We start from the raw sequence: 26,893 nt of genomic DNA, 5'->3' as shown, positions 1-26,893 counted from the left end.
TCACTAGGTGACCGGCGCAATCGAGCGAATGTCACAAACTTGACACTTTAAGTTGTTTCAAAGTCTTCACTGATTTTGTGCATCAACGAGATGCATGCAACTAAGCTAACATCCATGGACGGAGCCACCATAGGCTTAGAGGGGGCAGATGCCCCCACTCAGTTCTTCAATTTTTTTTTCTCACAAAGATTGTACAGTTTTGCATCCTAATGACCAACCTTAATTAAAATACAATTAAACTTTATATGTTAATCAGTAGTATAAGGGAAATGCTAAGGAAACTATTTTAAAAGTGGGTCTCTCCAGGAACTCTTCGTCACCTCATGTTTTTGGCCCAATTCCCGTATCAACATTATAAAACATTGTGCCAAAAACATGAGGTGACAAAGAGTCGATAGAGAATCCCACTTTGTGAGAGTCTCTCTAGCATTTCTCTTGGTATCAATATGATTGATTTCTCCAACAATGATTCCAAGTGTTTTGTATGAAAAACTTATGGATTAATATACAAGTGTTTGTTCAGTAAAAATTTTAGTTTTTTAATTATGACTTTATTGGTTAAAGATGTTACAATTTATACAAATCTCTAACTTCGTCCCAGGTAACATCAACTTTAGCTAATACATTGTTTTTTGGTGTGAACATTGTCACAGGCTTACGACAAAAGATATGCATTATTAGGAGCTTATCTTTTGCTTACATTGTACGAGTTAGATTCCCACTTATCTTATTAATTATAAATTCATTATATTTTCATTTCAAGTTTTCACGGTTTCTTTTGGTCGTATGGTTGGGAGAGATTGAGATTCAATAAATAGTAAATGATCTTGTGTAACTTTCCAAGAATTAAAATTACTTTTACACAATATTTAGATAATTTTTTTTTAAGATTACTAGGAAATTTTAAAGCGACGAAAATTAAAATGACGAGATTTTATATTTTAGAAGTTGTGAATGTTATTGTTTGGTTAACTTAAAAGAACAATGAAATTGAATACGAAATTTATTATTTTTAAACTCTCAATCATAGAAATTGGGAAATTACACTTATGTACATGGAATTTAAATTTGGGAATTGGAGGTCCTAAATTCCAAGTTATTTTTCCACGCGGAAATTCTAAATTCCTATGTTTATGAATCCAAACAAGGGATTTGATACATGTGAATTTATAAATTCTGACTTTTATCCAAATTTCAAGTTTATTTCTCTCATCCATACATAGTATTATATTTATCTATGTAGGAATTGGGTTCAAGTTTTCCCCAGCCCCTTCTCATCAACTTATGTGGCCCTTAATCTGCACATACGAAGAAATAAGAACATTTTTTCATCAAGCTCTTAAACGGTCAAACCAGCACAATTGCTCACCACCTTCAAGTGGTGGTAATATTCATCATCCTATTTATTACATCTGATGAATTTAAAATTTGAGACTTGTATCTATCTACTATGCATATATCGAAATTTAAATTCATCTAACAATGATAAATAGAATGATGAGTATCAATATCACTTGGAGAAATTTTCTAATATGCCGAAAACACGATCCAATATACTACAAAAGGATGATGAACAAAAATATTCTCGACAAATTTGTATATGGTGCTTTGTAGGACCCACAGCGTTTCGGCAGCTACAGGTTGGAGCAAGTTGAGGAAGGAAATTTGGGGATCGGGTGCATTTATGTAGCCCTGGTATTTCATGAGACAATGACGTAACTTTAGGTCCGAATCAAATCAAAATAAAGCTGGTGACTTACTTTTAGCTCCAAATCAAACGATACGCCAAAACAAAACCGATGAACTTATCATGTTAAGTACAGGAGATGGGAACGGAAGATTGTATCGGGTAAGTTACTCTGATAAATTGCAAACCTTTTTATAACCAACCAGGTATAGATTCATACATAAACGTGCTAAATATTACTTACAAGTTATAAGTACGTCCATGACAAAGCAATCCAGTACAGGCGAGGAGCATGAGCCTTGAGTTGGTATTTACAAAGTTACACCCAAGCAATCGAAACAACAATCATCGAAATGCAACCTTAGATGTCTTTTTTGCATATAGATTGTGACCACAGATTGGTTATTCAAATTCCACATTCTACTTGAAAGCATCACGCACTGAATCCCATGTGCAGGGAGCTCCAGCGACCAGAAGGGGCGCTGACGCAGGCTTGTGCTGAAGCCTCCGCCATCTGCTCCTTTGTCATGCCGGCGTTGCAGATGTTTGCCAGGGAACGCATGTGTTTCATTCCATATTGAGATAGGGATCCACAATGTGTCTCAAAACTCCTCACCTGCACGACAAAGTCCCATCATGAAGGCAAATAATTGGTGTAATCTTATAGAATTGGACAGGTTTTAAAAGCATTGAAAAATATCGAGTAGCAGAAGTGTTACCATTGTCTTAAGGCAGTCCCAGTCATCAACGAGCGGCTGGCCAGCTGGTCGAACAGCATTGAGAACTTCTGGACCTTTTTCAATTCCAAACAGGAGTTTCCCAATGAGCTTCATGGTTTCATCTATGTGCATTCTATGAGACATTGCTTCAACAAATTCCTTTTGAGCTTGAACTTTCCTTGGTGATCCTTCGGGAGCCTTGCTATACTGCATCCAAAAAGGCAGAGGAAAACGAAACCAAGGGGATTAGATCTTCCTAAACATGACCAGTATACAAATTATCAGAGAGGGCAAGAGAAGTATTCATGGGTGAAAGAGACTAAACCTTATGCCAGAAATGAACAAGATCAGCATCGCGCTGGTTGACAGCTTTTGAAGATGGCCTCAAGGAGTTCTGGCCCAGAAAAGTAAAGTTCTCGTTTGCAGGATTTGTCCCCATGTACACAAAGAGGTTGTTCTTGCTGAGCCCTACATCGCCGTATTGCATGACATGAGAACCAAAGCCAGAATTGTCATTTGCTGTCCTTGTTTTAACCTGGGCCATCACAATGAAACCAAAGAATTGCCATTAGCAACTAGCAAAAACACGTTGAAGGCTATCAGATACTTATTGGCTAGACACTCAAAAATCCTCTGAGTACAGGTTATTTTTTTATCGAAAGTGTACAACAATAAACAGCCAGTCTGCTTGAATTATCAAGTGACTGACAAATTCTTACCAGTTCATACTGCTGGTGCAAGGTTTCTGACTTCAAGTTGTGTATGTCACTGTTCACAAATTAAGATGTCAAATCACAACGTGATAAGTAGAACTGAAATTTGAATGGCTTCTTTGTGTGTTTCAAAAAGAAAAAACAAATGGAAGGAACTGATACAGTTTCGAAATTTCTAGCTCTCATACCTGTCTTCCATCCACGCAACACTATACAAGTCACCCAAGCAGGTTTCATATTCTGGAGGAGGACTGGGATACTCTCCAGGGCAGTACGTCCCCCAACTGCTCTCTTCTGCATTTGATGCAGTGGTTGCAAAGATATTCAAACCTTCAGGAAGAAGGCCCTCGAAGATGCTTCCAGATTCACAAGCTTCGAGATAAAATACCTGTAGTTTCAAGAATTAGGCCAACTCTATTGGTACATGCATCATCTATTTACAGTTGAACTAATAACTTACCATGCTTTTATAGGTTCCTGCAGCATGCTTCTTCTTCAGGACTTCTATCAGATCGTTGGCATAAATATAAGGACTGGTCGCCGGCATCCCTAGGGAAAGAGTAAGTAGATAAGATATGCGATCGGGTAAAAGAATATCAGTATTTTCATGCATAGACTTGATATCTCCTAATCAAACACAACAAATAACAGTCATAACAACATTGATAAACTATTAAATCTTGAACATATATTTCAATGTCCATTTTTAAATCTAATCACTGCAGTCCCCTACCATGCTTCACCTATCAGTTTCAATTTTTAAATTTACGGGTAGAAGGCTACACAAAAAGTTGTGGTATTTGTGGGAGCGCTATGCTATCCACAATACATATGAAAGTGTTTGGGGTAATTGCTCTACCAAACTAGCATAAGCCATCCACCAATATCGCCCTTACAAACAACACCTAAAGCAGGCCAAATAAATTTATAGAAGTTGCTTCTCAAGAGCTACTAACCAAGAACTCCAGGACCACCATGATCGGAATAGTATATGAAAATATGATCATTTGGACCACTATCCACAACCTTCCCACTACCCCCTGTAAGAGCAGATTTGTTCCCAAGGATAGCAGCAAAAAAGTTGTTCACAGTAACATCTTGCCCAGTGTAATCCTGCCACAAGAAAATCGACCGACATGAGGGGAATTTTTACAACTAACAACTCAAAATTAAGTGAACACCTAAGGGGGAAGGTATCAGACCTTTGGAACTCCTTTGTAAACGTCGCTCCCATGCGGGCTGTTAATGATGACTCCTTGCCTAGGGTTCTCCTCATTGTAAGCAATATCATCGTACATGAATACAACGATGTTTTCATCTTTCAACCCTCCTTTCTTCAGTAGTTGATAGGCATGACAAATATCAGCCTAAGAACATAAATAGACAAAAAGGTCAGTCTGAATATCAATTAAGAAATATGGGTTTCTTCCATTCGAATATATACAAACAACGACAACAACAAAGCCTTATCCCACTAAGTGGGGTTGGCTGTATGAATCCTATATCCCACCACTGCGCTTGGTTTTGCGCCAAGAAGATATACAAACACCAGAACATAGTTATCGACATTCATGACATGCCGATAGACACTAAAGTATCAATTTTTCCTTTGACACAAAAATTCGAATCGCAAACTGAGAGAAAATTTTTACCACATGTAAATTTAATACTTTGCTACCTACAAATTAAAGATTATGTCAAAGTTCGATTCTTTCGGACGGTGATGAGATTCATATTAGTTCTAGAACAAATTCCACATGTAAATTCAAGCTCTGTGCTATCTATAAACCAAGGTCAATGTCAAATCACGACGTGTTCAAGGAAAATAAGAAAGAATCAAGCTTGAGCTTAATTCGTATTAGTTCCACTTCCATAACAAACTCAGTTTTCCTAAATTAAATTTGACAAATTCAAAAGCAAAAAGGCGAAATAAACAGAAATTGGATCATTTAAAGTCAAATTAAACGAGATTATACAATCATGAACTCAAATTAAACGATATTATACAATCACGAGCTCAAATTAAACGAGATTATACAATCATAAACTTGCCAATACAGAAATTCAGATATTAAACAATCCAAAATTACCTCAAATTTCACTCAAAACTAAATTAAGAAATATGATATGATTGATATGGATGGGGATTATAACCTGATGTCTGTAATTCCAGTATCCATTGGAGCCGGCGATCAGAACAGCCCATCTGGTCCCGACGGTGCCGTCGTCCTGATCGGGAGCGTTATCGCCTCTCCCAAAGAATCTGGAAGCTTCCGAAGGTAATCGCAAAACGTTTCCGTTAAGGTCCCGGCTACCGGCTGCAGAAGCCGAGACGGAGGCGAGGAACAGGAGGACGAGGGCGCTGGCCAACCGAGTCATGGCTGTTTCCGGTGAAAATTGGGGGCGTCTGATTGGTAGAGAGAAAGTTTGAAGGGTAGGTATTTATTGGTGATCACGTGGGCCTATCCGTGTCAATAAGACTTTCAGGATCAAGTTGCGGGCCCCATCAGAACGCTTTGATTGTGGAGTTCGTGCAATCTGGGACGTACACGTCAGCGCAACGTCTGGGGATACGTGCTTTTATCTTTTCCCCCCGCCCCGCCACCGCCCCCGCCCCCGCCCCCGCCACCGCCAACATGTTATTATATTGCGGGAATTGCAAGCATTGGCGCCGTATAATCCTACAGGATTCTCTCCGGATGATTCTGGAAATTGTAAATGGTATTTGTTAATTGTATATTGTGCGATTAGTTTTTTTTTTTTTAAGTACTGTTTGTGGTTAATTTTAAATAAAAATATTTTTAAAAAATTTATCATTGCAAGATGACAATAAACGGACACAATTTACAAATATCTGAAATCTCACAAAGAGAATCTGAATTCCCGTATAATTCGACTGTAAATTCCTAAATTATTTCTATATTTCTATATTTATTTTACACAAATGATGGTGCATCAAAGTAATCTATAATTTTTAGGTTCGGATTTAAACTTAAGTGCAAATGAGGAGCACAAGATTTTAGCTAATGTAATAAAGTCTTGACTTGAATTGCGAAATTATTTATGAATTAGTTTAACATAAATTGATGTGATTTCAAGCTGCAATTTTGTTTACGTAGCATGTAATTTCCAATTGTTTTTCGGCCGGTATTTATAATGTTCTTTTATACGGGTGCTAGAGGATGGATGGTCGAATTTAAAACTTCCAAGTTTTTAACCATTTCAATTATGAGTGCTCAATAATCATGATATGGTTTAGTATTGTTGTTCATGCTAAAATGGGCAACCGTGTCCTACCTATTGAAATTTAGCTGCCGTAGCACGATATTGTCCGTTTTGAGTTTTGGCCACGCCCTCACGGTTTTGTTTTTGGGAACTCAAACGAGAACTTCCTTGTGGGTCATCCATCCAAGGATTGCTCTTGCCCCGAACTCGCTTAACTTCAGAGTTATGATGGAATCCGAAATCAGTGAATTCCCAAAAAGCCTCGTGTTATATAGAAGTGGGCATGTACATATAAGGCACATCACCCCCTCTCTCTTGGTCGATGTGAGATGTTACAATTCTACTTTCACTGTATTCGAAATTTTGTATTCTATTTACCTCTCTGCTCATACATATCGTTTATGTCAAACGACTAAACCTTGATAAACAACATTACATCACTTTCGATCCATAAAAATATAACTCAAATTTTTTGTTTTGTTTCTTTTTAAAAATGAAACTTATTTCGAGATATGATACAAAAATATCACTTAATTATGTACTAGATTTTATGAAGTAGAAGACAAGATTATACATAATTGCGGGAAAATGATCCTCGCCGGATCCTTTTTCTGGGGATCCAAAGGATTCTATAATTGTGTCCGTTCATCGTACATCGTGCAGTCACTTTTCGTTAAATACAATTTATATTTAATTTTAAATTTTAAATTTTAAATGATTTATAGTTACATGATGTACAATGAATATACACAATTATGAGATTATGAAAAATGATCCGACAAAGATCATTTTCCGTAATTGCGTGCTCAAGGAGAACAAGTATAGGATGAAAGGGGGCCCACCCAGGGCCTCACTTGGCTGGCCCTTTCTCTAATTCAATATTTCATGCTCCACCATTCACATCAACTCCAATTTGTTCTGGACTTCTTAACTCGGACTGCCAATGGGAGATGGGCCCCTCGTTATAATCCTGTGTGGACGGATTCAATGAAAGGAAAAGGATCTTCTCCGGATCCTCTTTGTGGGAATCCAGTCCAGGAAATCAATCAATCACAGTTGTTCATTGTATATCGTGCAGTTAAAAATCATTGGGAAAATGTTTTTTGTTGTTGTTGTTGTAGACTATCGTTTGTATGAAAAATGAGAAGAAAAAAATATGTAAAAATAATACTAGTAATAATCATGCTCTACGAATGTCACACATTGGGCTTTTGTAGCAGGAAAGGCCCAATCTAAGGGAAAGATAAAAGAGCCCAATCTACGGGAAAAGTAAAAGAGCTTCATATGCAGAGAATTCTCTTTGTTTATGTTGGCCTGGAGGCAATAGAATTGTTCTTCCCCTCGTGAAAGAGTTTTACTGAACCATTTCGGCGTTACGAACTTACGATATTGTGATTAAAAATAATATTTCAATGAGTCTTCTTCCATATTCATTTCAACATCATTTATTAGTGCATCTGAAAGATACATCGAAACATATGACTAAATAGGGGAGAGTTTGAACCAGAGATACACCACTTGCTAGTGTCGTATTAAAATGTACGCAAGATCACAAGGGATTGCTTCAAAAACTCGTATCTTTACATTCACAACAAGATCAGGTAATATTTTCTTGCAAAAACAAACAAACAACAGTGCAGTCATCCCTCTTAGCGTTACGGAACTTCTTCCTCCACATCGCCGAAGCTGCCTCAGTCACCGCCCTCGCTGCTGCGTGTGCGCTCTCCGCCTCCCACACAATGGACGCAACTTCACTGTTGCTGAGCACGTCCCAAACCTAAAACCAAAGCACAGAACTGCGATAAAAAACCCGGTTCACAGAGAACGTAAAGGTGCCCTACTTGCATAACACCAAAACTCTTATCAAGTAAACGTTATGTTTTCGACAGGCCTTACCCCGTCGGTTGCAAGGAAAACGAACTGATCGTTGGAAGTGAGACGGTGGTGGGAGACATCTGGGGTGGCAATGATGCCGTGGTCTTTGAGTATAAAGTCTCCGAAAGCTCGGGACATGGCTAGTCCCGGGAGGTCAACGTGAGGCAGCCACACTCTCTGGATGTTAGGTTCTTGCTTTAGTGCAAGCACTCGACCGCCACATGCCCTTATTCGTTCTGCTTCACCTGCATTAAAAAAAAAAAAAAAAAAAAAAGATAAAAAACATTCATCAGTCAGATAAAACATAGAGAAAGGTCGTACCCAGTGCACAAGGCTCCGGCTTTACGCAGGGTCTGGGAGAGGTGAATGTTGGCTAACCTTACCCCCATTTATGGAGAGGCTGCTCCCAAGTCTCGAACCCGAGACCTACCGCTCATGGGCGAAGACACTTGCCATCGCACTAAGTGCGACCTCTTAGATAAAACATAGAGAAAAAAAGGAAAAAAAACACTTACAAGAAAAGCACCTAAGAAAGTAGCTTAGCTTAGCAAGGATGAAAGAACTTACTAGATATACCGGGCTTGAGATCAGTGGTCAATTGAATGGCCTTAATTCCGTCCTCTGTAATTGTTCCTAGAACTGCCCTTGAATCTCCCAGATTTGCTATAAAAAGATCCTCACCCTGTTGATTCTTATATTAAAATCCGCACAAAAATAGAACTGATGGACGCTAAACAGATAACAAGTCGTAAATAAGGAATTAAAAAGTGTCTTCTGAGTTATGTTTTTGATTAAAAAGTTTGTAACCGATTCTGTTTGTGCGTATTTCCTGTAGTTTTTTCGTACCTGTTTTACAACTACAACAGCAGTGGTTCCACTGCAAGAGTTGTCCAAATTCTGTTGAAGCTTAATCTCCTTGTCCATAACTCTGAAGGAGCTAACAAATGCTTCTTTCCATTTCTGAAACTTCTTGCTCGTTTCTGAATCTTCTGGTTCGTTGTCCTTGCAACTGACGGGGTTTTGGGAACCATCAACCTCGGCTTCTGCAGTGACTCGTTGATGATCAAGAGCTTTCATTTTGTTCAGCAAAAGAGATGGAAGGTTGCTTCTCACCAACTGACTCACCCGGTGCCCGAATTTCCCATGCCCGTCGAAAACTCCACACAGAGCTTCACCTTCCATCCCATAGCCCTATCCAAAGCGTCAAATATGAGATCAATAAATATACAAAAAAAAAAAAAAAGTATACATAACAACACGGGGATTTTTACTGGCTCGGTTTTGGAACCAACAAAAAAACACGAGGATTTATACCGGTTCGGCATTAACAAACCTGGCAAAGCATGGCACTATCTTGGTTTACTCCTTTGCTTCCTTCCATGGAATGAAGGGAACCAAGCATAGGAATCCCACTAGAATCATTGTTCTCTTCGTATGGCATTGAAGTTCGATTGCCGTCCTGAATTTTGTGAGATGAAGAAGCACAAGATATGCAGAGTCCCATTAGAAATGGAAAATGGGGGTCAATTTTCCACTTATCAAATCTTCCTATGAATATAAAGGGAACAACATTTTAGCAGAATGATTATCTATTGAATCTAATTAATTAGTTAAAATTAATTAATTGAGTATATTTTAGTGGTTTGCGTGTACCTGTTTATTTTATGTGCTAACCCAATATTCATATACAAGAAAGGGAACTTGTATTCTCTCCGGATCTTACTATTTTTAGTCTAAGGATGAAAAAATGGGAGATTGGAGCCCTTAATTTGTGCAGGGTAGACCAATAAAATGAGTTAATGAGACTGTTGGATTCAATTTAATGGTCCGAATTGCCTTATCTTTAGAATTTGGACGATAAAATCCGGAGAGGATCTATGTCCCAACTTAAGTTGAAAAGACTTTAAACTTGCTATAAACAAATTAGGGTTAGTAATTTAGTATATGTTAGTCAATTACTTTCACATGCAAACATTGTAAAATGCTAACCAACTTGGACTGCCACTCATAATGGCTTTAACTTTGATTTTGGTCTAAGATAACTGATTAGACAAGCTTATGACTCGAGTGGTTAAGAGTATTTTTATTTCTATGTTTGAGGTTTTGTATTCGATTTCTACATTCTCTAACAAACAATTTGACATGTGAACATAAACTTCTTCGTTTATTCGCGTAGTAAATTATTTATACATATATGTCAAATTATGAGTTACAAATACATACGATAATAATTTAATTGTGAAGAGTCAAATGGTTGAACAAGAATAAGTGACCCGCAAGGCACAACCTGCAAATTTGTTTAGGTGTTAACCTTGTTAACCCCACAATCACTAGTGAAAGGAATGAGTTGACATGAACAACTTGATACGTTGATAAGCACTTTACAGAGAAGGGAGATTGGCAATTGCAATTAAAAATAGACCAATAATTTGTGCATAGAAAAGAAGATCAAAACCGGTGATCAAGTTTTAAAAAGAATATAATAATCAATTAAATAGATATAAAACTCCATCATTTCAATAATTAAAAGTAATATAATCAAGCATGCACACTTCAAAACATGTCATGCCGGCAGATTTTTTAAACTAAGACGAATTTCTCTATTCAAGTTTTTCATGACCGAAAAGAATATCATATGAATCCGACCTTACAATCTAAAAACGGACACTTTTATTCAAACTTGTTTTGAGTCAAAGAGAATATCATATGAATCTAAAATCGTATAATATAAATCTGACCTTACAATCTAAGAACGGACATCTTACTCATATTTGTTTAGAATCGAAGAGAATATCATATGTGACACACCCCGATTTGAAATGTTCACTTGGACTCCGAATCGAGCTGTGTTGGCCGACACCTGGAAGGTGACGAAGCCATAAAGTGTAGTGATGTGGAAAATGTGTATTAATTTAAACCTAAAAGTGCCTAAATATAAGACTGTGCTAGTGAGCGAGAATGAACTCATTTCACATGTGATATCAGAACATAAGTAAAGTACAGTGAAATAGGATGAGAATTATTCCATCGAAGGTAACACTTATACCAAGATTTGTATAGAATCATCGTCGATACGAAAACTCTACTACTAGAACCTGGAGGGGCGAAAAACAAGGGTGAGTGAGCCTGAAAATAAAGCGTTGTAAAAACCTTTTCGAAAACATAATAACCCCTCGTCGTAAAACAAGTATAGTTTTAAAATATACATACTACGTATAGTAAGAAAGTACTTACCATAGCTTGTAATATCTCAAGAATTCAATACGGCACAATATTTCATAGTTTCGTAAAATCTCCTCCGTAACTCCAAATTCGATTCCGCTTGCGCCTATGCGTTCGTAGTGACAAGCACTATAATGATACGCTAAAAGAATGTTTCACACATCTCACAATACGCTGGTCAACAAAAGTCAACATCCTCGCCTCTGAGGGCATTTTCGTCAATTTTCTCTTTTAAAATTAATAAAATCGTAAAATTAGGGACGGGTTGTCATAATATGAATCTGACTATATAATTTAAGAATTCATTGAATTATTAAAACTAATTATAGAGATGTCAAAGATAAAATGAGTGAATAGGAACATACCTCTAAAGTTGACTTCTACTTAAAATAATTACATGGATAATGAATTTTGGGTTTGCATGATGCTATTCAATTAGCTAACTAATATATTGACTTTTGACCAATTTATTTTAATTTTGTATTTTTGGGATTAATATCGAAGGGAAAAACCTTTAACCCAACTCCAAGGGGCCAGCAAGCTTTTCTCTTTGCCAGAAGCTTCAGTTTCAAAGCCTATCGAGGTTTTCTCCTTTTCAATCTAGTTGCATTATTAAACCATGAAGAGGGCTTACTTTTGTTTTCTTTTCTTTTTTCCTTTTTAATTCCATATTTTATTTGTTCAGAGCAAGGAGGTTCGAACACTTGTCCCGTGGTGAGAGTAGCAAAGTGGCCGCTGAGTTGTATTACAAGAATTTAGTTCTGTATGGCAAACATTAGCTTACAACTTCCTCATTTTCGGAATGTTTAATTTTTTATGTAGTTTTTGTACGCCTTAGTTTTGTCTCGTCGAGTTGAGTTTGCGGTATTGTTGAGGAGTCGAGAGGCCTATTTATAGGCGATTAGAGTTCATCTCTTGAGTGCTTTGCCAGCTGCCTGAAGTGTTAGGGCAGTTGAAGTCAGAAGCATGGCTCAGAGCAGTTTGCAACAAGTGCAGAAGGGTCAGAGTGCCACGGTCAATCAATGCCCCCTTCCCTCGAATGCTGCATTGGAGCGAGTTCTTCCACTGCTGAGTCCAGTTCAGGTAGCCATTCGTTCATGCTTCGCCCGGAGGGTTCATGATAGCTGGTTGACAAGCAGCTGCGAATTTATGTATACTAGGATGTCGGATCTAAATGGATCCAAAGCCTGACTACAGAATAAATCTAATAATCCGAAGATGACCGCTTTCTTTGTACTCGGCCTCGTTGTTTTAGGCCTCCAAGACCTGTTTGCTCAGAGTTCGGGGCGGAGATCGTTCGTTGACAGCTCGTCAAATGAAGTTGGAATTTGGCAGTTGGGATCTGACTGGTGACTTATGGGATCTCAATGGAGAGTGGTTAGGTGTGACATGGAGTGCCTACGCATATGCACTCCGATCAGATAGCCTACTTAAGACTCATTTCAGTAACCACCCTATGCTGTCAGGTTGCTATGGTGTAGCCGAATCTCCAACTTTATATTTACACTGTAAAGTTGGAGATTCGGCTAAAGTCATAGAATGAGTTTATCATAATAATTTGATATCTATCTCGCTATTCACAAAAATCGAATCTAAAACCTCCAATTTACAAATGAAAAAAATAATACCACTAGATCGTTAGTACTAAATGACACTGTTGAAGTCTTTTAATGAATATTGCTGATTTGAAAACAAAAAATAACTTCCAATCAGGTTATTTATGTGAGAAATTGAATCGTAACAAGGCTTATCAATATTTAACAGAAAACATTATAGGTTAAGATGAACACTGAGATTCATAATATAATCCATTCAAAATACCATGATAAATATTTCACAATTTGTTCATACAGATGCAATTAAGATCAAACCAACTACACTAAAACTACATACATACGGGATTTAAAGATCGGAAGCAACACGACCTCTGTAGAACTAATTTCTAATGATCGGATTTGCCCCCGGATACAGTTACACTATCTTCACCGTTCACTGTGTCTGCTGCCGGCAACCGTTTTGTGAGAGCCTTGGGTATGTCCAGGTGGTCTTGCGGGCATCGCTGCTGAGGGTGCGATAGCAGCACACACATGTGACGGAAGAGGACTCGTGTTAATCCCTGTCCACTCTCTAAGATGTATCCCTCGAATTCGCTAACATGTTCCAGGGAATCCACAAGTGCATCGTAGACCTCCTGGGGACAGTTGTCAGGTCCAGGCTTGTCATGAAGGTAAACAACATCCAGGGTGAAGAGTTTCTGGTTTACTGGCCAATTATTTTGGGGTCGTACAGACGATCTACAGTAGATCAGAACCTAAGGGCAAGCATGTCAGGCTTTAGCAATCAACAAATAAAATTTCAGTGTCCGGTAAGGGATAGGATAATCAGTCTCATTTGGTAAGTAACAAATTTGCATGACTGCATTAGCATATAGGTATAGACGACACATGAAAAAGCAGGTAACAATGAAGCGAAGTGCTACTTACCACCCTCAAAATTCTGTTTTGAGCGCGAGATTTCTTTGCTTCATGAGATGCTATTCGAAATAGACCGGTAAGATCTACATTACCAGAAGAAGGAATGGCTGAGAGTATCCGTAGTGCAGCATGAGCAGACTCAACTTCGCTGCTAAACTCTCTTCGAAGCTTCGTGCAGAAACAAAAGGTTCCAAATCAATTACAGAAACCTAAAGCAAACCAACAGACACAAGGGACAAATACAGTGTGTGCTTACATTGCATAGATAATTTAGGAAATTTGGTTTACTTTGGCCTAAAGCTATATGCAAACATAGTTTCTCATAAAGGTCGTACCCAGTGCACAAGGCTCCCGCTTTACGCAGGGTCTGGGAGAGGTGAATGTCGGCTAGCCTTACCCCCATTTATGGAGAGGCTGCTCCCAAGTCTCGAACCCGAAACCTACCGCTCATGGGCGAAGACACTTGCCATCGCACCAAGTGCGACCTCAAACATAGTTTCTCATCAATTCCTAATATTGAAAACGTTTTTTTGATCGAAAACAAATTATCCCCAAGTATTTATCACTAAATTTGGGATGATGTGCAAGAAACATGAGGCAGATGGACTTCTTTTTCCGAGACATATGTGCTCGTATCCAAAAATCTGATTCAACAGAACTGATGATAAGGCTTTTCAACGCCGATTTCCTAGCCCTATGAATTGAAAACACAAGATTACAACAAGGTATCTGAGTGATTCTTGTTAAAAGTTAGTGAAGGAATTGATTTCTCACCCACATTCAGTCAAAATGACCAAATTCTGTACGATGGGTTGCTTCAAAATTATGATTGAAAACTAATTTTCCTGCATTCATCCAGCAACCAAAATACAAGCCGCGGAATTTTCTTACATTTTCTCGGCCGCCAAGCAAACTATAAACGATAACACAATTGATAAATTCAATCTACCCATAAAGCTATATATCACAGAAAGACTCCAAACAATCACCCAACGCAACAATCATGGTTTCCAGAAGCTTAATTACTCAAAAATACACAAAACCCAGAAAACCCTTTTTCCCCTGATCGCACATTTTCTCGGAAACCAAACAGAAACCAAGCAAAAGAGGACGGAAAAAACAGAGAAAACCTACCCAAGACGCGGCCTTTCCGAGAGTGGCGAAAGCAAATCGGTGTTCCGGATTGATGGTAAGCTTGGCGTTGATGAAGAGAAGTATGGCTTGCTTGATCGAGTCCAATCGGGTTAAGGGTCGCCCGTTCGGGCCCATCGCAGCCTTCATCTCCACCATCGACTCTGGGTCAACGTCTATGCAGAACAGTATGTCCTCGTTGCTCAGCCTTTCCGGCCGCAGCGTGTATCTGCCCGCACCCGATCCGCCCCCCTCTACTATTCCCTCCATCTCTCTCAGACCTCGGTGCGCCTGAACTTTCCAAACGAAAGCAAAGGAGAAAGCTTTGCGAAAACACTGGGCATTTTCGGAATTCCATTAAAATTGGAATAATCACACTTTGCAGTTTGCACCTTTTAGTTTTGAACCGTTACAATTTTGGTTACTATCTTTACAAAACTAACACTTTGCAACCCTTAATTTACAATCTTTACGCGATTGATCCATCTGTTAGTCTAACCGTCAAGTTAATTTTTATTCTTTTTGACGTAGCACTTCATTTACCCATCTCTTGCCACACTGAGAAGGAGTCGTCAACGACAAACCATAAATTACATTGAATTATTTCGAAAAAGAATGGGCAAGGAAAGCAAGATGTTAGACCACGTCGAGTTAAGGGAAGCAGCGTGGGAGGACAATTTGGTTTTCGTCTTAGCAAAGTAGGTACTAGGTATATCAAGTTCAGTTTTTAATTTTTGCTTGTCAAATAGAATGAATAGAAAACGATCAAATGGCATAAATTAATACGGACGTGTAGAAAGTAAAAAAAGATGTGAGAAATAGCATCAGAAATTAACATGTTGGTGCAATCTGAACCGTCTAATGAGTTTTAATGGCTGAGATTAAAAACCTTGCATAATCATGCACCCCAAAAAACATGCAGAGAATCCTCATCCGAAACTAACAACGCACAACCGGAGTTTATAGGCATTTCCGGCCGGGTTGAATCAGAAATACAATTCCACTTCAAAAAATTTCTAACCAGAAAATCGTAATTTTGGAATTCAATTTTTTTCTGAATTTTCAGATACATTTCATTTCCGTTCTTGATTTCGGAATTTCAGACTTCAAATTTGAATCGTCCAATTTTTGGATTGGCGTCGGTCGGAATCCGAATACATGACAATAACAGTGAAAAGTTTGGGACAATTCCTAATCAAAGATCAATCAAGACTTTTCTCTACAGGTAAATTGTACACCTTGACGAATCCAGCTTTGCATATAATCACAACTTCTACACGAAGTTCTACTCGAACCAACCCATCTACGGATACATCTACCACAACAATTTCAATCAGTCTCAATATGGAACAAGTAGAATTTGAAGATGTTAGTCACCTCGGAATTGCCATGGAGAGGAGGAGAGCAATCGACCCTTCACTGATGTGCATCGCTGTGTACCTCTTCCGTTCATTCCACGCTCAGTTAAGTTAATGGGACAATGTTGAAAAAATCGGCAAGTCAAATATGTCCAACTTGCTAGTGCTGATCTTCAATTTTCAGCGCCACTAGTTCACTCTCTTGCTCTTGGTTCCTAAACTTTGAACTGTTGGGGAACCATCTTTTAAGCCTGTCTGGCCAAAACCTAATGGTTTCCAAACACAACCATTTAGTTAAGAATACTGCATCCTAAACCCGATAATGAAAACTCTACAACAGTGATCACAGTAAAATCTGTTCTTCAACTATTAAGAGGTTGATAATTGGAAAAAACACAAAGCAACTGTGACTTACAAATCCAATCTTTCATATATTGCCCGTCGCACTGAGGAGTTCAAGCCATAAGCTATTGAATTGAACAAGCCCTATAAGTATGAAAGTAATAGATGTCTTATCAGGACGATAAAAATAAATAAATAAAAACTAGTAAAGTAGCCGTCAATTATACATGAACAATGTTCTTCGAAACACGAAATGCCCACTTTGCCATACAAAATTAGTAAGTTACCATGAGTGCAGCTGTCCCGACATCAAGAACTGAGAGCCAAAATATTTTATGACTTGGTTCAATAAAGTCATGAATGCGGTTGATTGTGCCAAAAGCCCATGATCCTATCAGGATGAGCGGATAGTACCCCCACCGGTTCAAAGCCTGTTGAATGAAAGCAATGGAAAACAATTAAGATGAACCGCTATTGGATGTACATTTAAATGATCTAACATACACGAAACATAAGACTACAAAAAAAGGGATAAATAAATATAGATTTTTACGGATTTCTATGCCTCTATATATGGGAACACAGTCTGAGTCTGACCCTAGGAAATCAGTTGCAGCACAATATACCTTCATGTCTGCTCTAGCATCTGATTGGTAAGCCCGGTCTGACATGCCAGCTGCCATCTATAATTTCCAAACCAGAACTACGATCTCAACAAGTGTAAAAGCAATAGGAAATTATGTTTTTGAAAAAAAAGAAATGATACCGGGAATACATACACGTCTTGCATTCTTCAGCATGCTTATCACTTGAAAGTATGTAAAACCATTGTAAAGAATTGCACCCCAGAGTGGCATATAAAATGTTATGAGGTGAAGTGCCTGTAAAAATGGGTGGGAAAATTAGAGTGCAGTAAAGAAAACTTAAATACATCAGGCGGCTATAGTCAGAAATCCAAATGGGGGAATTGCACAACAATGACGAGGTAGTTTTAATACAAACGATGCTTACACTTGCAAGGTATTACATAAATGAATTATTAGTTTTGTTATTGTATGTAAGGTTGTAAAGATACAGGTTACTATAGAAATTAGAATCTATAAGTAGTACAAATATTGAGAATTGATGAAATGCAACTATTAAGATGCAAAGAACCACACATAAAAACATTAATAAATCTTCATGATCAATTTTGGTCTAAGTACAGATATTGTTGTTAATACAGTTACTACCACGAGTGGGGCACAGATTTTACCCCATTATCATCAGTTATTACATGTTTAATCCAAAGTTATGGTATCTGACCAACAAATCAATCAATACATTATTGATGACAGCAGGTTTGACATTAAAAATATTCTCCCAGACATCATAAAACTCCTCACTTCCCCTCTATCTTTTTATACAAGCACGTTGCACTACAGTAATAACCAAACAACCAAAAACGAGGTTCAAGGAGTTGTTGTAATTTGCAGAAGAATTGTAGATCCTACAGTCTGGAAAACTAAAACATTTCAACCAATAAGTAGTATGTTTTACCTTTCCACTACGCCCTGATTGTGACCAACACCATGTACCCAGGTGGCTGTGGTTATTACCAATAGAGCGCACAACCGTCACAACTAATGAAGTTCCTGTGAAGAGGAAAAAAAGAAGCAACTGAACTCTAATGCGCTTCACAAATTAAATATAACTAATAGCATGATGCATTACGAAGATCGAAATCCAAAAACGAAATCAGAATCAATCATTCAGAAAAAAAAGAAGCTAACTCTGCATCACTGAAAGTAAAATGAGAGATCTTTCATTAACAGATAACAAAGTCATACCCCAAACATACAAATGAAACATTGCCTCCATATCTTCAACATCAGTTTTGTGTCTAACAACCGTACGGTGGAGTGTAAAAGCAATCGTGGTAGTCCATAAGAAAGACGCTACACAGAAGAAATGAGTGCTATAGCCGTGCGAGTAACAGAAAAATCCTCTCGATGGATCCCTGCGCACGAAAGCAACTTACTTTCTAATCACTTTGAACCCGAATCAGATAAAAACTGTTACATTATCTAAATGCACTTGTCTGGGAGAGAAAATTGAGCTTACCCAACCATGCTGAAGAAGCTACAAAGCATATCCTGCATTCCAAAATAGCAATAACATTAAAGTTGGTTTTTCTTTTCTGCTTCTATTTTACTCAAAATTTAAGTTAAAAACTGGAGAACAACAAAGCCCTAAACCCTAAATTTTCCGAAAATTTATCCCGAATCCTTCAGGCTCAAGTCATCAAGGTAAATCCACTATCTAAAGCTAAGAGCTTCACATTTTCTAGCGATTCTATATCAAATTAAATGCTAATTTCTATATATTTTGTTTCAATTTTCGAGTTTTTACAAGTTTCCAGATACAGAACACACCACGTCACCGGCAATTAGATTTAACAACGCAATCAATTCCTATTATTTTCAGCAAATTCTAGAGAGAGAGAGAGAGAAAGAATTCGTACGGAGAGCGCGAGGTAGAAGACGAGCTTGAAGGAGAACTTGCGGAGCTCTTTGAAGAGGACGTAGCAGAGGACGATGAACCCCGACCCAACGAACGATAGGCTCGCCGCTCCGGCGTTTACTGCCATCAAGACGTGGCGATCGTACGCCGTCAGACCTCCGGCGACTTGCCCCGTCGTCGCCATTTTCTTCACCCACTCTCTTCCGATCACGCCAATACAGTCTCGAATACTGGCCCTCCCTCAGTCTCTGAATTTGTCGGTACAGAAACTTCAAAACGCTCCGTTTCGTGTTTTGACGGCAGTGGTCGCTTTATGGTTCGGCGTGCGTTCGAATCTTACAGGCGAAGGAGTTTGTGTTGTTTACATGTTTAATTACAATTTTAGACTGCTGTCGATTTGTATGCAATATGATTCATGTGGGCAAATGTGTCAATTTGAATTTTGTTGTGACCATTTTGGGCTGCTTTCATAAATTAAACTATATGCATATGAATTTGATCATTTATTTATTTTTATTGAAAAAAATGATTAGTTGGTGGCTTTACCACGACAATCTAGTTTTTTAGGCACCAAAAAGACTCAGAGGCATTTCAGCCTCTTTCTCGTCATCATCGTGTGATTCACCAGTGCCAAGATCGAACGTGTCATGTGAAATACGAGCGTGAAATTCGTCCTTAACCACTAGTGGATATTTATTTGACTGAATAGTACAATGTAATTTAGTTTATTTATCAAGTCATTATCATAAGCTATTGCAACTTTTAGTTTAATGAGATTATGAGAATATGCACAAACTTGTTTTGTATTTTTGGCGATTGTATTGTGTTTATGCTTGTGGTCTATTTAAGAGTGGTTTTAAAATGATTAAAAAATTTTTTATAAAACAAAAATGTTTATGTTTAATAAAAAAGGTTAAAGGTGGAAAGCACTTTTCAATACTTTTAAGATGAGCATCGACGTGCTTGTACCGCAAGCTCTTCCAAAAAAGCATGGTGTGGGTAAAAAGCTTCATGCATAACCACTTCTAATGACTTTTGAGATTTGCTTTCAGGAAGTTAAGAACTTGTTTCGATAATTTTGAAATGACTAAAATCACTTTTATGAAAAATGCTTTAGATTTTAATTAAAATGTTTCATACAAGAAGTAATAGTTATGCGCATGAATCACTTTTGAATTTGATCATTTATTTAAAACTGAAATGTTTATGATTTGTTTAACAAAAAAAAGTTAAAGATGGAAAGCACTTTTGAAAACTTTTTAGAGAAGCATCCATGTGCTTTTACCACAAACGCTTCTAACAAAAGCATGGTCCGTGTGGGTAAAAGGCTCCATGCATAACCACTTCTAATAACCTTATTTGAGATTGCTTTGGAAAGACTAAAAACACTTTCGAATTGCTTTTGACATAAATCTAAAAGCACTTATATTTCTGAAAAAAAATTGCCCATTAGATACTTCTCCATGAAAAACATTTTGTTGTATCCAAAATCGCCTATTGAATTTTTAATAAACACTTTTAGTGAGTTCTTTTAAAATGATTATGAACAGAAATGTTTTCTACTAAAAAAAAAGCATTTAAACGAGTCCAAAATTTCACCATTTTAGACTTCTGAAAGGGAATATATAACCCATCATGTGAAACTTTTTTCAAAGAAGTGTCATATGCTTTTATCTCACGTCAAGTGGTGGTAGTTAACCAGTTCTTCAATTTAGTCCTCAAAGTATATTCTCTCCTGAAAGAAACCCCTAATAATTTCTAACTAATTTTTTCACTGTTAACTTAATTATACACAAAAGGAACATCCAGAAAAAGACATTCTCATTTAATTTATAATTTTATTATGGTGAATATTAAAAAATATTGAAGTTAGGCTCCTCTTTGGGAAGGATAGTTTTCAAGGTAGCCAGGGACTGGATTCTCTCCGTATTCCTTCCATCCGGATCTTTCAAATCTTTTAATTTTGGAGCTGAAGAGAGAGATGGGGAAGAAGATGAGCAAGAGAAGGTGAACAAGGAAGAAGGTAAACAGGAGAAGGTGAAGATGGAAGAAGATGAATGAGAGAAAATGAAGGTAAAGGTGGACAAAGAATTAAATCCTGACAATTCGATTTTCAGTTGAACGGACATGATTAAAAGATCCGAATGAAATGAATCCGGAGAGAGGATACTATTCCCTAGCGAGGAATCGGTGGGGCAGTTGTGGAAATTCCTGAGATTACTGTGAGGACGTAATCAGAAAAGGAGGGGTCTGCGTTCTTCTCTTGTAAAATATTTTGTTTGGAACTTGGGGAATCTGCCTTGATTAAGATATATGTGATTAGGTATTGGTCTATTCTCAAGTGTTTCCTTTTTTTTTAATCCTGGATCATTAGTCGACATGATATCATTATTTTAGTTTGTGAACAAAAATGACATTTCTTCCTACAGTGAATCACAGTTTGACACGTGTGCATAAACTTTTCTCGTAGTTTTAGCGAGCGATTACGGTGTTTATTTATGTCAGTTTGTGATTTGTAGGTCATGAAGAATTACACGAAAGAAGCCAAGCAGTATTTATTTTGATAGGAGTGCATAAACTTTTTATTTTATGTTTTTAATGAATCATTTTAGTACACGTCGATTAATAATTTGTAAGTCATTAAGAATGACTCATTATAGATAAGAAGTCAAAATGTTCGTTTGACACGAGTAATAAACTTTAATTTTTGTACTTTAAAGAGTCGCTTTAGTGTACATTTCAACTTGTAAGTTGCAGGTCAGGAAAAAATGTAGTTCCTTACCCGTAAAAACCAAACAATGTTCTCTGCAAATTACAATATTACTTTGAAAACTTGAATTCCTTTCTTTTTCTCTCAATCAATGCAATTATTATTATTTTTGTTAAATTTTTTGTCTCACTTGTTTGAGCAATTTTAAATGAAATGTCAAAGCTGCCACATAGACATGTGACAGTAAAAAATAGCAGCAAACTTTCTCCAACCAAGCCTTCAGTTTCTTACGTAGCGCAAAACCAATTGAAAACAAAACCTTCTGCTATCAAATTCATTTAACAAATTTTTAATAAATGTGATGAACTATATAATAAATATTGTTGTGTATTCCATGCATTAGATTGATTGTCTCAATAATTGAACAGCACAAAAAGATGAAAAATATTATAGAATCACATTATTATTTAACATATCGGGTGGGGCAAATGTCAAATTGCCAGATAAGAACATTTTCAAAGGAGATGTCAAATTTTAAATATAAAATTTAAATTTGAAGGCTTATGTGGCACTTTTTTTTAATTGTGTTCTCCACCCGATATATTATTTAACTATTATTTATTGCATTATTTAATTTTTACAATTGTAATAAATCTTTCTAGAACAAAAAATAATGATAAAAATGGTAAAAAAAGACATTTATTAACCACTAAAAATAGATTTGGAGTTTCTGTCAAATTTGACAGCAACCACCTTTGATGTCAATCCTTGTCATGTTACGTAGGAATTGGCATTTCGGTTATAAAACATTGAAGCTGCTTTTTTTGTTGTTATTTCTGATACAGACTTTTTGACTTCTCCTTTGGAGATTCTCTAAGCCATCAAATATCATTTTCATGTTTTAAATTTGACATCTCATTTGGAGATGTTGTTACAATGGTTTTGATGCTACTATTACTATCCTCATCATTTGGTGCTACATAAACAAATGGCCTAACAACTAACCCTTCATTGAAGTCCTGAAGACCCTCCAAGATCACAACCGCATCACTCATCCTAGGCCTTTGCTTTGGATTGTGGCTCAAGCAACTGTAAGCCAATGCAGCCGCCTTTCGAGCCCCTCGTGTTGAATACTGTCCCTCCATCATCTGGTCTATAATCTGGTCGAGCTTTCTGGGGTCCTTCAGGCGAGGTTTTGCCCACTCCACAAGGTTCTGTTCGCGTTTGGGACGGCTATTATCTATGCACCGTTTACCTGTCAATAGCTCTAGTAGAACAACTCCAAAACTATAGACATCACTCTTGGTCGTCAAGCAACCTTTAATCAATTAAGTACTAAACTTGATTAGTTTATGACTAATGAGAGTCTAAACAACTAATTAAGTACTAAACTTGATTGGCTTACCAGTCATGATGTATTCAGGGTCTGCATACCCCTGTGTCCCTATTCTACGTGTTGTTACATGTGTGTCTTCTCCTTCTGGACCGTCCTTTGCTAACCCGAAATCTGAAAGTTTAGCTGTATGATCCTGGAAGGGGGACAAATTAATTCAAATTCAATCTTACAACTATTTTGCAGTTTTTGAATGAGTCTCCTGAATGTTTGCATCCTATTACTCATGATGATAGAGTCACGTTCGATTATTGCTTAGTTGTTTTGGACTTTTTTAGACTTATGTAGCATGAAAAAAGAAGTGACAAAGATCACATATACATCAGCAAAATGTAAGGGAGTTCCGAAAGAACATACAGATTCCAGCAGAATGTTTGAAGTCTTGAAATCTCGGATTATGACAGGCTTGTGATCTGCTTCATGGAGGAATGCAAGGCCCTTCGCTGCCCCAATGGCGATTTTCATTCTTTTCGACCACGACAGAGGAGTGGAATAACCTGCATTTTTATAGTACTTGTTGAACAAACTTTGCAGCTGATTAATGAACACAAGTTTTTTCAAGAAAAAATGGAAAAACAACTCACTTCTGAAGAGTTGATTTTCTAAGCTTCCTCCTGCCATGTATTCATAAACTAGAAGCCTTTGCTCGTCTTCACAACAATATCCAATCAGCTTCACAAGATTTGGATGCCTCAGTTGCCCAAGATATATAATCTCTGCCTACAAACAAAGAGAAAAAAAAAATGCAATGCCATTTAACTGAAGAAGGCCATTATGGTCATTTAAAATTCAAACATTCAAGCGTAGTGATTTTCACATTCTCAATTTCTCCTTGATCAACACTCTCCTCCCCCTTTTTTTTTTTTTGTTATTTTCCTTCATTTTATTCAATCATACAATTAAGAAAAAAGAAAGAAGGATGGAGAAGAAAATAAGAGTGCAAAAATCATTTTAGACGTGAAATATATATACACATGTAGGAAACACACCAGCCATTCTTTGTGGCCTTGCAAACCATCCAAGTCCAACAGCTTGACAGCCACGGGCTGAGCCTTCAATCCAGGCCTAAGCTTGTCACCAACAAACCCTTTGAACACTGGTCCAAACCCACCTTCCCCGAGTAGACGACTACGTGAAAAATTTCTTGTGACAATTCCAAGCTCCACGAGCGAAAACACGTGAAGGTTGAGGCCGATGAGGGGGTTGGAGAGATCGTCTGCGAAGAGAGTCGAGCTCGGATCATCGCTTACATCCGAGATGGAGACTCTCGGCTGCAGCAAAGGGGTTTGCTTTAGAACTGGCTGCGGCAGGCGGCTCTCTGGATCTGTAGTGCTCTTGTAACAGCCTAGGATAATGCATTTCCATGTGAGGATTTTCGTTCTAGTCATATCTTGAGGGAAAAAAAAGATTTGGAGATTAATTAATTTGTTGTATTGATGAGGAAGTTGTTATACGAACGTGAAGGCTGCTATTATATATACACACACAAATATATATATATATATATATATATATATGTATATGTTTATGTATATATCTATGCATGCATATCCTTATATAAATAATTAGAATTTATACAGGGGATTATATATTCTATATGTAACAATTCTACCAAACCATGTGCTGCTTTGTAGCCTTTTAGGGACGGCTAATCACTTGCCTACCTCTTTGACTTGTACACCAGACTCCATTAGCAAATTGAGAAACCAGCTTTACAGACTACATCAGCACCAAACAAGTGGTCCAGTTTTAAAAAGTCCTAATTTCCAGAATATAAAACTGGCAATGTTTAGGGGTGTAATTTCCAAAATTCCAATAATAAACTGGCAATGTTTAGGGTTGTAGTCAACCTAAGATTTAGGAAGATTTTAATAGCAATAGATTTTATAGGATTTGGAAATTCATACAAACTATACATGGAGTTATACGTATTACTTGATATATATAAAAGACTCTATGGAGTTATACTTCTAATACAAGCGATCTCTAAGATAAAGAACGAGTTCGAGTGCATAGCGGTATCACATCCACTCTAACCTAAAATCCATGGGATTATACTTTTTTTTCGTTTTTAAATTTAATTATCATGCCTTGCGGGGTAGGTCAGTTTGGCAGTGCTGAATTATTTAGGTTAATAAGGTGTTAGCACGTCAAGATCAGATAAGGATTGGCATGCATGCAGGAATTTAAAAATGTCTGAGTACTTAATTACCTTCAAGCATGTCGAGATTGCTTAATTTACAGATTAATAATATGATGCATGTCATCTACAAGTCTAATACGTTATACGTATATGTCTCGTAGTCAGTCAGAGTCGAGTCATGCATGCGAATTGATGAAGCTGGTAAAAACTGGAAGGTGCCGAAGATGTCATAGTCAAAAGGGAGGGAAGGGGGTGAACAAATCAATCTACCTGCAACTATTAGCGTTCAAATTCATGGGAATTTTACCAAACTCCTCGCGCATGCTTTGAAAAATGACAGTTTAATTAGTTATGAGCATATTACGTTTGGGACATGTTTACGTGTAGGGAATGAGTATCTGAGGTTTATATAATTCTCTTTTTGACATATCATGCGTTTACTCACTCATAAAGAACAAAAAAAAAAAAAAATAGTAGATTCTACATTAAAATTAATTATCCCAAACCTAAATAATACAAATCAACGTTTTTTTTTTTTGTCGAAAAGATAGAAATTTATTACAGCCAAATGGCAAGGTTTATATCTGCTGCAAAAATATTAAATAAAAAATCCGGGCTAATCTCATCCCAAGGAAACTCATCGCCATGCTTGGTAGCAAACGAAGCCACCTCATGAGCAGCAAAATTACATCGAAAAATTATTAAACTAGTTGCAAGAATGATAATAGTTATGATCTAAAAAAACGATGTTCTACTTTTACAAATAATAAAATACTAGAATCAATCATACATAATTCAATCCATGCAAACTTTATTACGAGGTACTTAAAATTTTATTATCCGAAACTAATCACGCGCAAAATATTCATATAATAAGTTGACTCATGATCGCTCCACACAAAATTGAACGATTTGAATCGCGGTATAACTAAGTTCCTTGCGTGCAATATCGGTTTTGATTTTCCCTTTAATATGGTCAAAACCTTCCTTTGATCCCTCTCTCCTTGCTTTTTCCATCACTATATACGAATTCAAAGTTGTAGTAGGTGCCATATTACTGAAACCCAAATTCTTTCGAGACAGAATTAAGTCATGGGTGGGTTGTTGCCATGTGTCAACCACATTTAGATCTTAGTTTGTCACACATTATATTATCAATTAAATGTCAAAAAAAAAAAAAAATAAAATAAAACGACTTGTTCCTAACTATATAGTAAAGTACATGCAATGACGTCCCATGGTCTTATTTCCATCTGATATGATCCACCTTCTTCTCCTTGTACTTTTCTCTTCAGTCCAATGGTGGCTTGTCAATGCCAAGTGGCAAGACAAAGAGAAAAATTCTGATTTCTCTTTGTTTGATCACACTTGCCACGTGTCATCTTAGTACAATAATACG

At 37.2% G+C, this 26,893-nt stretch overlaps 5 protein-coding genes across 6 annotated transcripts; all 5 read right to left on the bottom strand.

Annotated features, from left to right (window-relative positions):
* Positions 1 to 1,854: 1,854 nt before the first annotated feature.
* LOC126632258 (vacuolar-processing enzyme-like) lies at positions 1,855 to 5,558 on the bottom strand. Its single transcript, XM_050302576.1, has 9 exons — positions 5,274 to 5,558; positions 4,322 to 4,486; positions 4,076 to 4,232; positions 3,580 to 3,668; positions 3,308 to 3,507; positions 3,126 to 3,174; positions 2,732 to 2,941; positions 2,407 to 2,613; positions 1,855 to 2,303 (listed from the first exon to the last, which is right to left on the bottom strand). Exons 1-9 carry the CDS (start codon positions 5,496 to 5,498, stop codon positions 2,121 to 2,123), a joined length of 1,485 nt encoding a protein of 494 aa, XP_050158533.1. The 5' UTR covers positions 5,499 to 5,558; the 3' UTR covers positions 1,855 to 2,120.
* A 2,318-nt stretch (positions 5,559 to 7,876) lies between these two features.
* Positions 7,877 to 9,723, bottom strand: LOC126633320 (probable protein phosphatase 2C 72). Of its 2 annotated transcripts, none has more exons than XM_050303900.1 (5): positions 9,553 to 9,723; positions 9,066 to 9,410; positions 8,787 to 8,901; positions 8,241 to 8,464; positions 7,877 to 8,121 (listed from the first exon to the last, which is right to left on the bottom strand). In XM_050303900.1, exons 1-5 carry the CDS (start codon positions 9,721 to 9,723, stop codon positions 7,942 to 7,944), a joined length of 1,035 nt encoding a protein of 344 aa, XP_050159857.1. In that variant the 3' UTR covers positions 7,877 to 7,941. The 2 variants fall into 2 exon arrangements, with proteins under 2 accessions (XP_050159857.1, XP_050159858.1); XM_050303901.1 differs by having other exon boundaries at positions 8,016 to 8,140.
* A 3,508-nt stretch (positions 9,724 to 13,231) lies between these two features.
* On the bottom strand, positions 13,232 to 15,374 carry LOC126633323 (uncharacterized). The gene is made up of 3 exons (XM_050303905.1): positions 15,050 to 15,374; positions 13,925 to 14,083; positions 13,232 to 13,752 (listed from the first exon to the last, which is right to left on the bottom strand). The coding sequence occupies exons 1-3, from the start codon at positions 15,314 to 15,316 to the stop codon at positions 13,384 to 13,386; spliced, it is 795 nt and encodes a 264-aa protein (XP_050159862.1). The 5' UTR covers positions 15,317 to 15,374; the 3' UTR covers positions 13,232 to 13,383.
* Positions 15,375 to 16,059: 685 nt separating this feature from the next.
* On the bottom strand, positions 16,060 to 19,599 carry LOC126633321 (G-protein coupled receptor 1-like). The gene is made up of 9 exons (XM_050303902.1): positions 19,250 to 19,599; positions 18,850 to 18,881; positions 18,576 to 18,745; positions 18,286 to 18,380; positions 17,526 to 17,627; positions 17,373 to 17,429; positions 17,034 to 17,177; positions 16,820 to 16,890; positions 16,060 to 16,670 (listed from the first exon to the last, which is right to left on the bottom strand). The coding sequence occupies exons 1-9, from the start codon at positions 19,430 to 19,432 to the stop codon at positions 16,565 to 16,567; spliced, it is 960 nt and encodes a 319-aa protein (XP_050159859.1). The 5' UTR covers positions 19,433 to 19,599; the 3' UTR covers positions 16,060 to 16,564.
* A 3,152-nt stretch (positions 19,600 to 22,751) lies between these two features.
* LOC126633317 (serine/threonine-protein kinase RIPK-like) lies at positions 22,752 to 25,218 on the bottom strand. The gene is made up of 6 exons (XM_050303894.1): positions 25,016 to 25,218; positions 24,341 to 24,741; positions 23,936 to 24,071; positions 23,709 to 23,848; positions 23,364 to 23,487; positions 22,752 to 23,276 (listed from the first exon to the last, which is right to left on the bottom strand). The coding sequence occupies exons 2-6, from the start codon at positions 24,737 to 24,739 to the stop codon at positions 22,840 to 22,842; spliced, it is 1,236 nt and encodes a 411-aa protein (XP_050159851.1). The 5' UTR covers positions 24,740 to 24,741; positions 25,016 to 25,218; the 3' UTR covers positions 22,752 to 22,839.
* Positions 25,219 to 26,893: the final 1,675 nt, after the last annotated feature.

This window comes from Malus sylvestris, chromosome 8 (assembly GCF_916048215.2).
Source record: "Malus sylvestris chromosome 8, drMalSylv7.2, whole genome shotgun sequence".
In the NCBI taxonomy this organism is placed as follows: Eukaryota; Viridiplantae; Streptophyta; class Magnoliopsida; order Rosales; family Rosaceae; genus Malus; species Malus sylvestris.
This window is presented reverse-complemented; position numbering and strand designations above follow the sequence as displayed.

Excerpts from the sequence above, each read along its gene's own strand:
- LOC126633323 (XM_050303905.1), bottom strand. The coding sequence starts at position 15,316 with ATGGAGGGAATAGTAGAGGGGGGCGGATCGGGTGCGGGCAGATACACG. Across the intron at positions 14,084-15,049 it reads TCGGAAAGGCCGCGTCTTGG|CTTCGAAGAGAGTTTAGCAG; the intron begins GTAGGTTTTCTC and ends TTCTGCACGAAG. Across the intron at positions 13,753-13,924 it reads AAAACAGAATTTTGAGGGTG|GTTCTGATCTACTGTAGATC; the intron begins GTAAGTAGCACT and ends GCTTGCCCTTAG.
- LOC126632258 (XM_050302576.1), bottom strand. The coding sequence starts at position 5,498 with ATGACTCGGTTGGCCAGCGCCCTCGTCCTCCTGTTCCTCGCCTCCGTC. Across the intron at positions 3,669-4,075 it reads TGGTGGTCCTGGAGTTCTTG|GGATGCCGGCGACCAGTCCT; the intron begins GTTAGTAGCTCT and ends CTCTTTCCCTAG. Across the intron at positions 2,942-3,125 it reads TGCACCAGCAGTATGAACTG|GTTAAAACAAGGACAGCAAA; the intron begins GTAAGAATTTGT and ends GTGATGGCCCAG.
- LOC126633320 (XM_050303900.1), bottom strand. The coding sequence starts at position 9,723 with ATGGGACTCTGCATATCTTGTGCTTCTTCATCTCACAAAATTCAGGAC. Across the intron at positions 9,411-9,552 it reads ATAGTGCCATGCTTTGCCAG|GGCTATGGGATGGAAGGTGA; the intron begins GTTTGTTAATGC and ends CGCTTTGGATAG. Across the intron at positions 8,902-9,065 it reads CTGTTGTAGTTGTAAAACAG|GGTGAGGATCTTTTTATAGC; the intron begins GTACGAAAAAAC and ends AAGAATCAACAG.
- LOC126633317 (XM_050303894.1), bottom strand. The coding sequence starts at position 24,739 with ATGACTAGAACGAAAATCCTCACATGGAAATGCATTATCCTAGGCTGT. Across the intron at positions 23,849-23,935 it reads AGAAAATCAACTCTTCAGAA|GTTATTCCACTCCTCTGTCG; the intron begins GTGAGTTGTTTT and ends ATAAAAATGCAG. Across the intron at positions 23,488-23,708 it reads CAAACATTCTGCTGGAATCT|GATCATACAGCTAAACTTTC; the intron begins GTATGTTCTTTC and ends TCCCCCTTCCAG.
- LOC126633321 (XM_050303902.1), bottom strand. The coding sequence starts at position 19,432 with ATGGCGACGACGGGGCAAGTCGCCGGAGGTCTGACGGCGTACGATCGC. Across the intron at positions 18,746-18,849 it reads AGCTTCTTCAGCATGGTTGG|GGATCCATCGAGAGGATTTT; the intron begins GTAAGCTCAATT and ends TTTCGTGCGCAG. Across the intron at positions 16,891-17,033 it reads TCGGGACAGCTGCACTCATG|GGCTTGTTCAATTCAATAGC; the intron begins GTAACTTACTAA and ends TCATACTTATAG.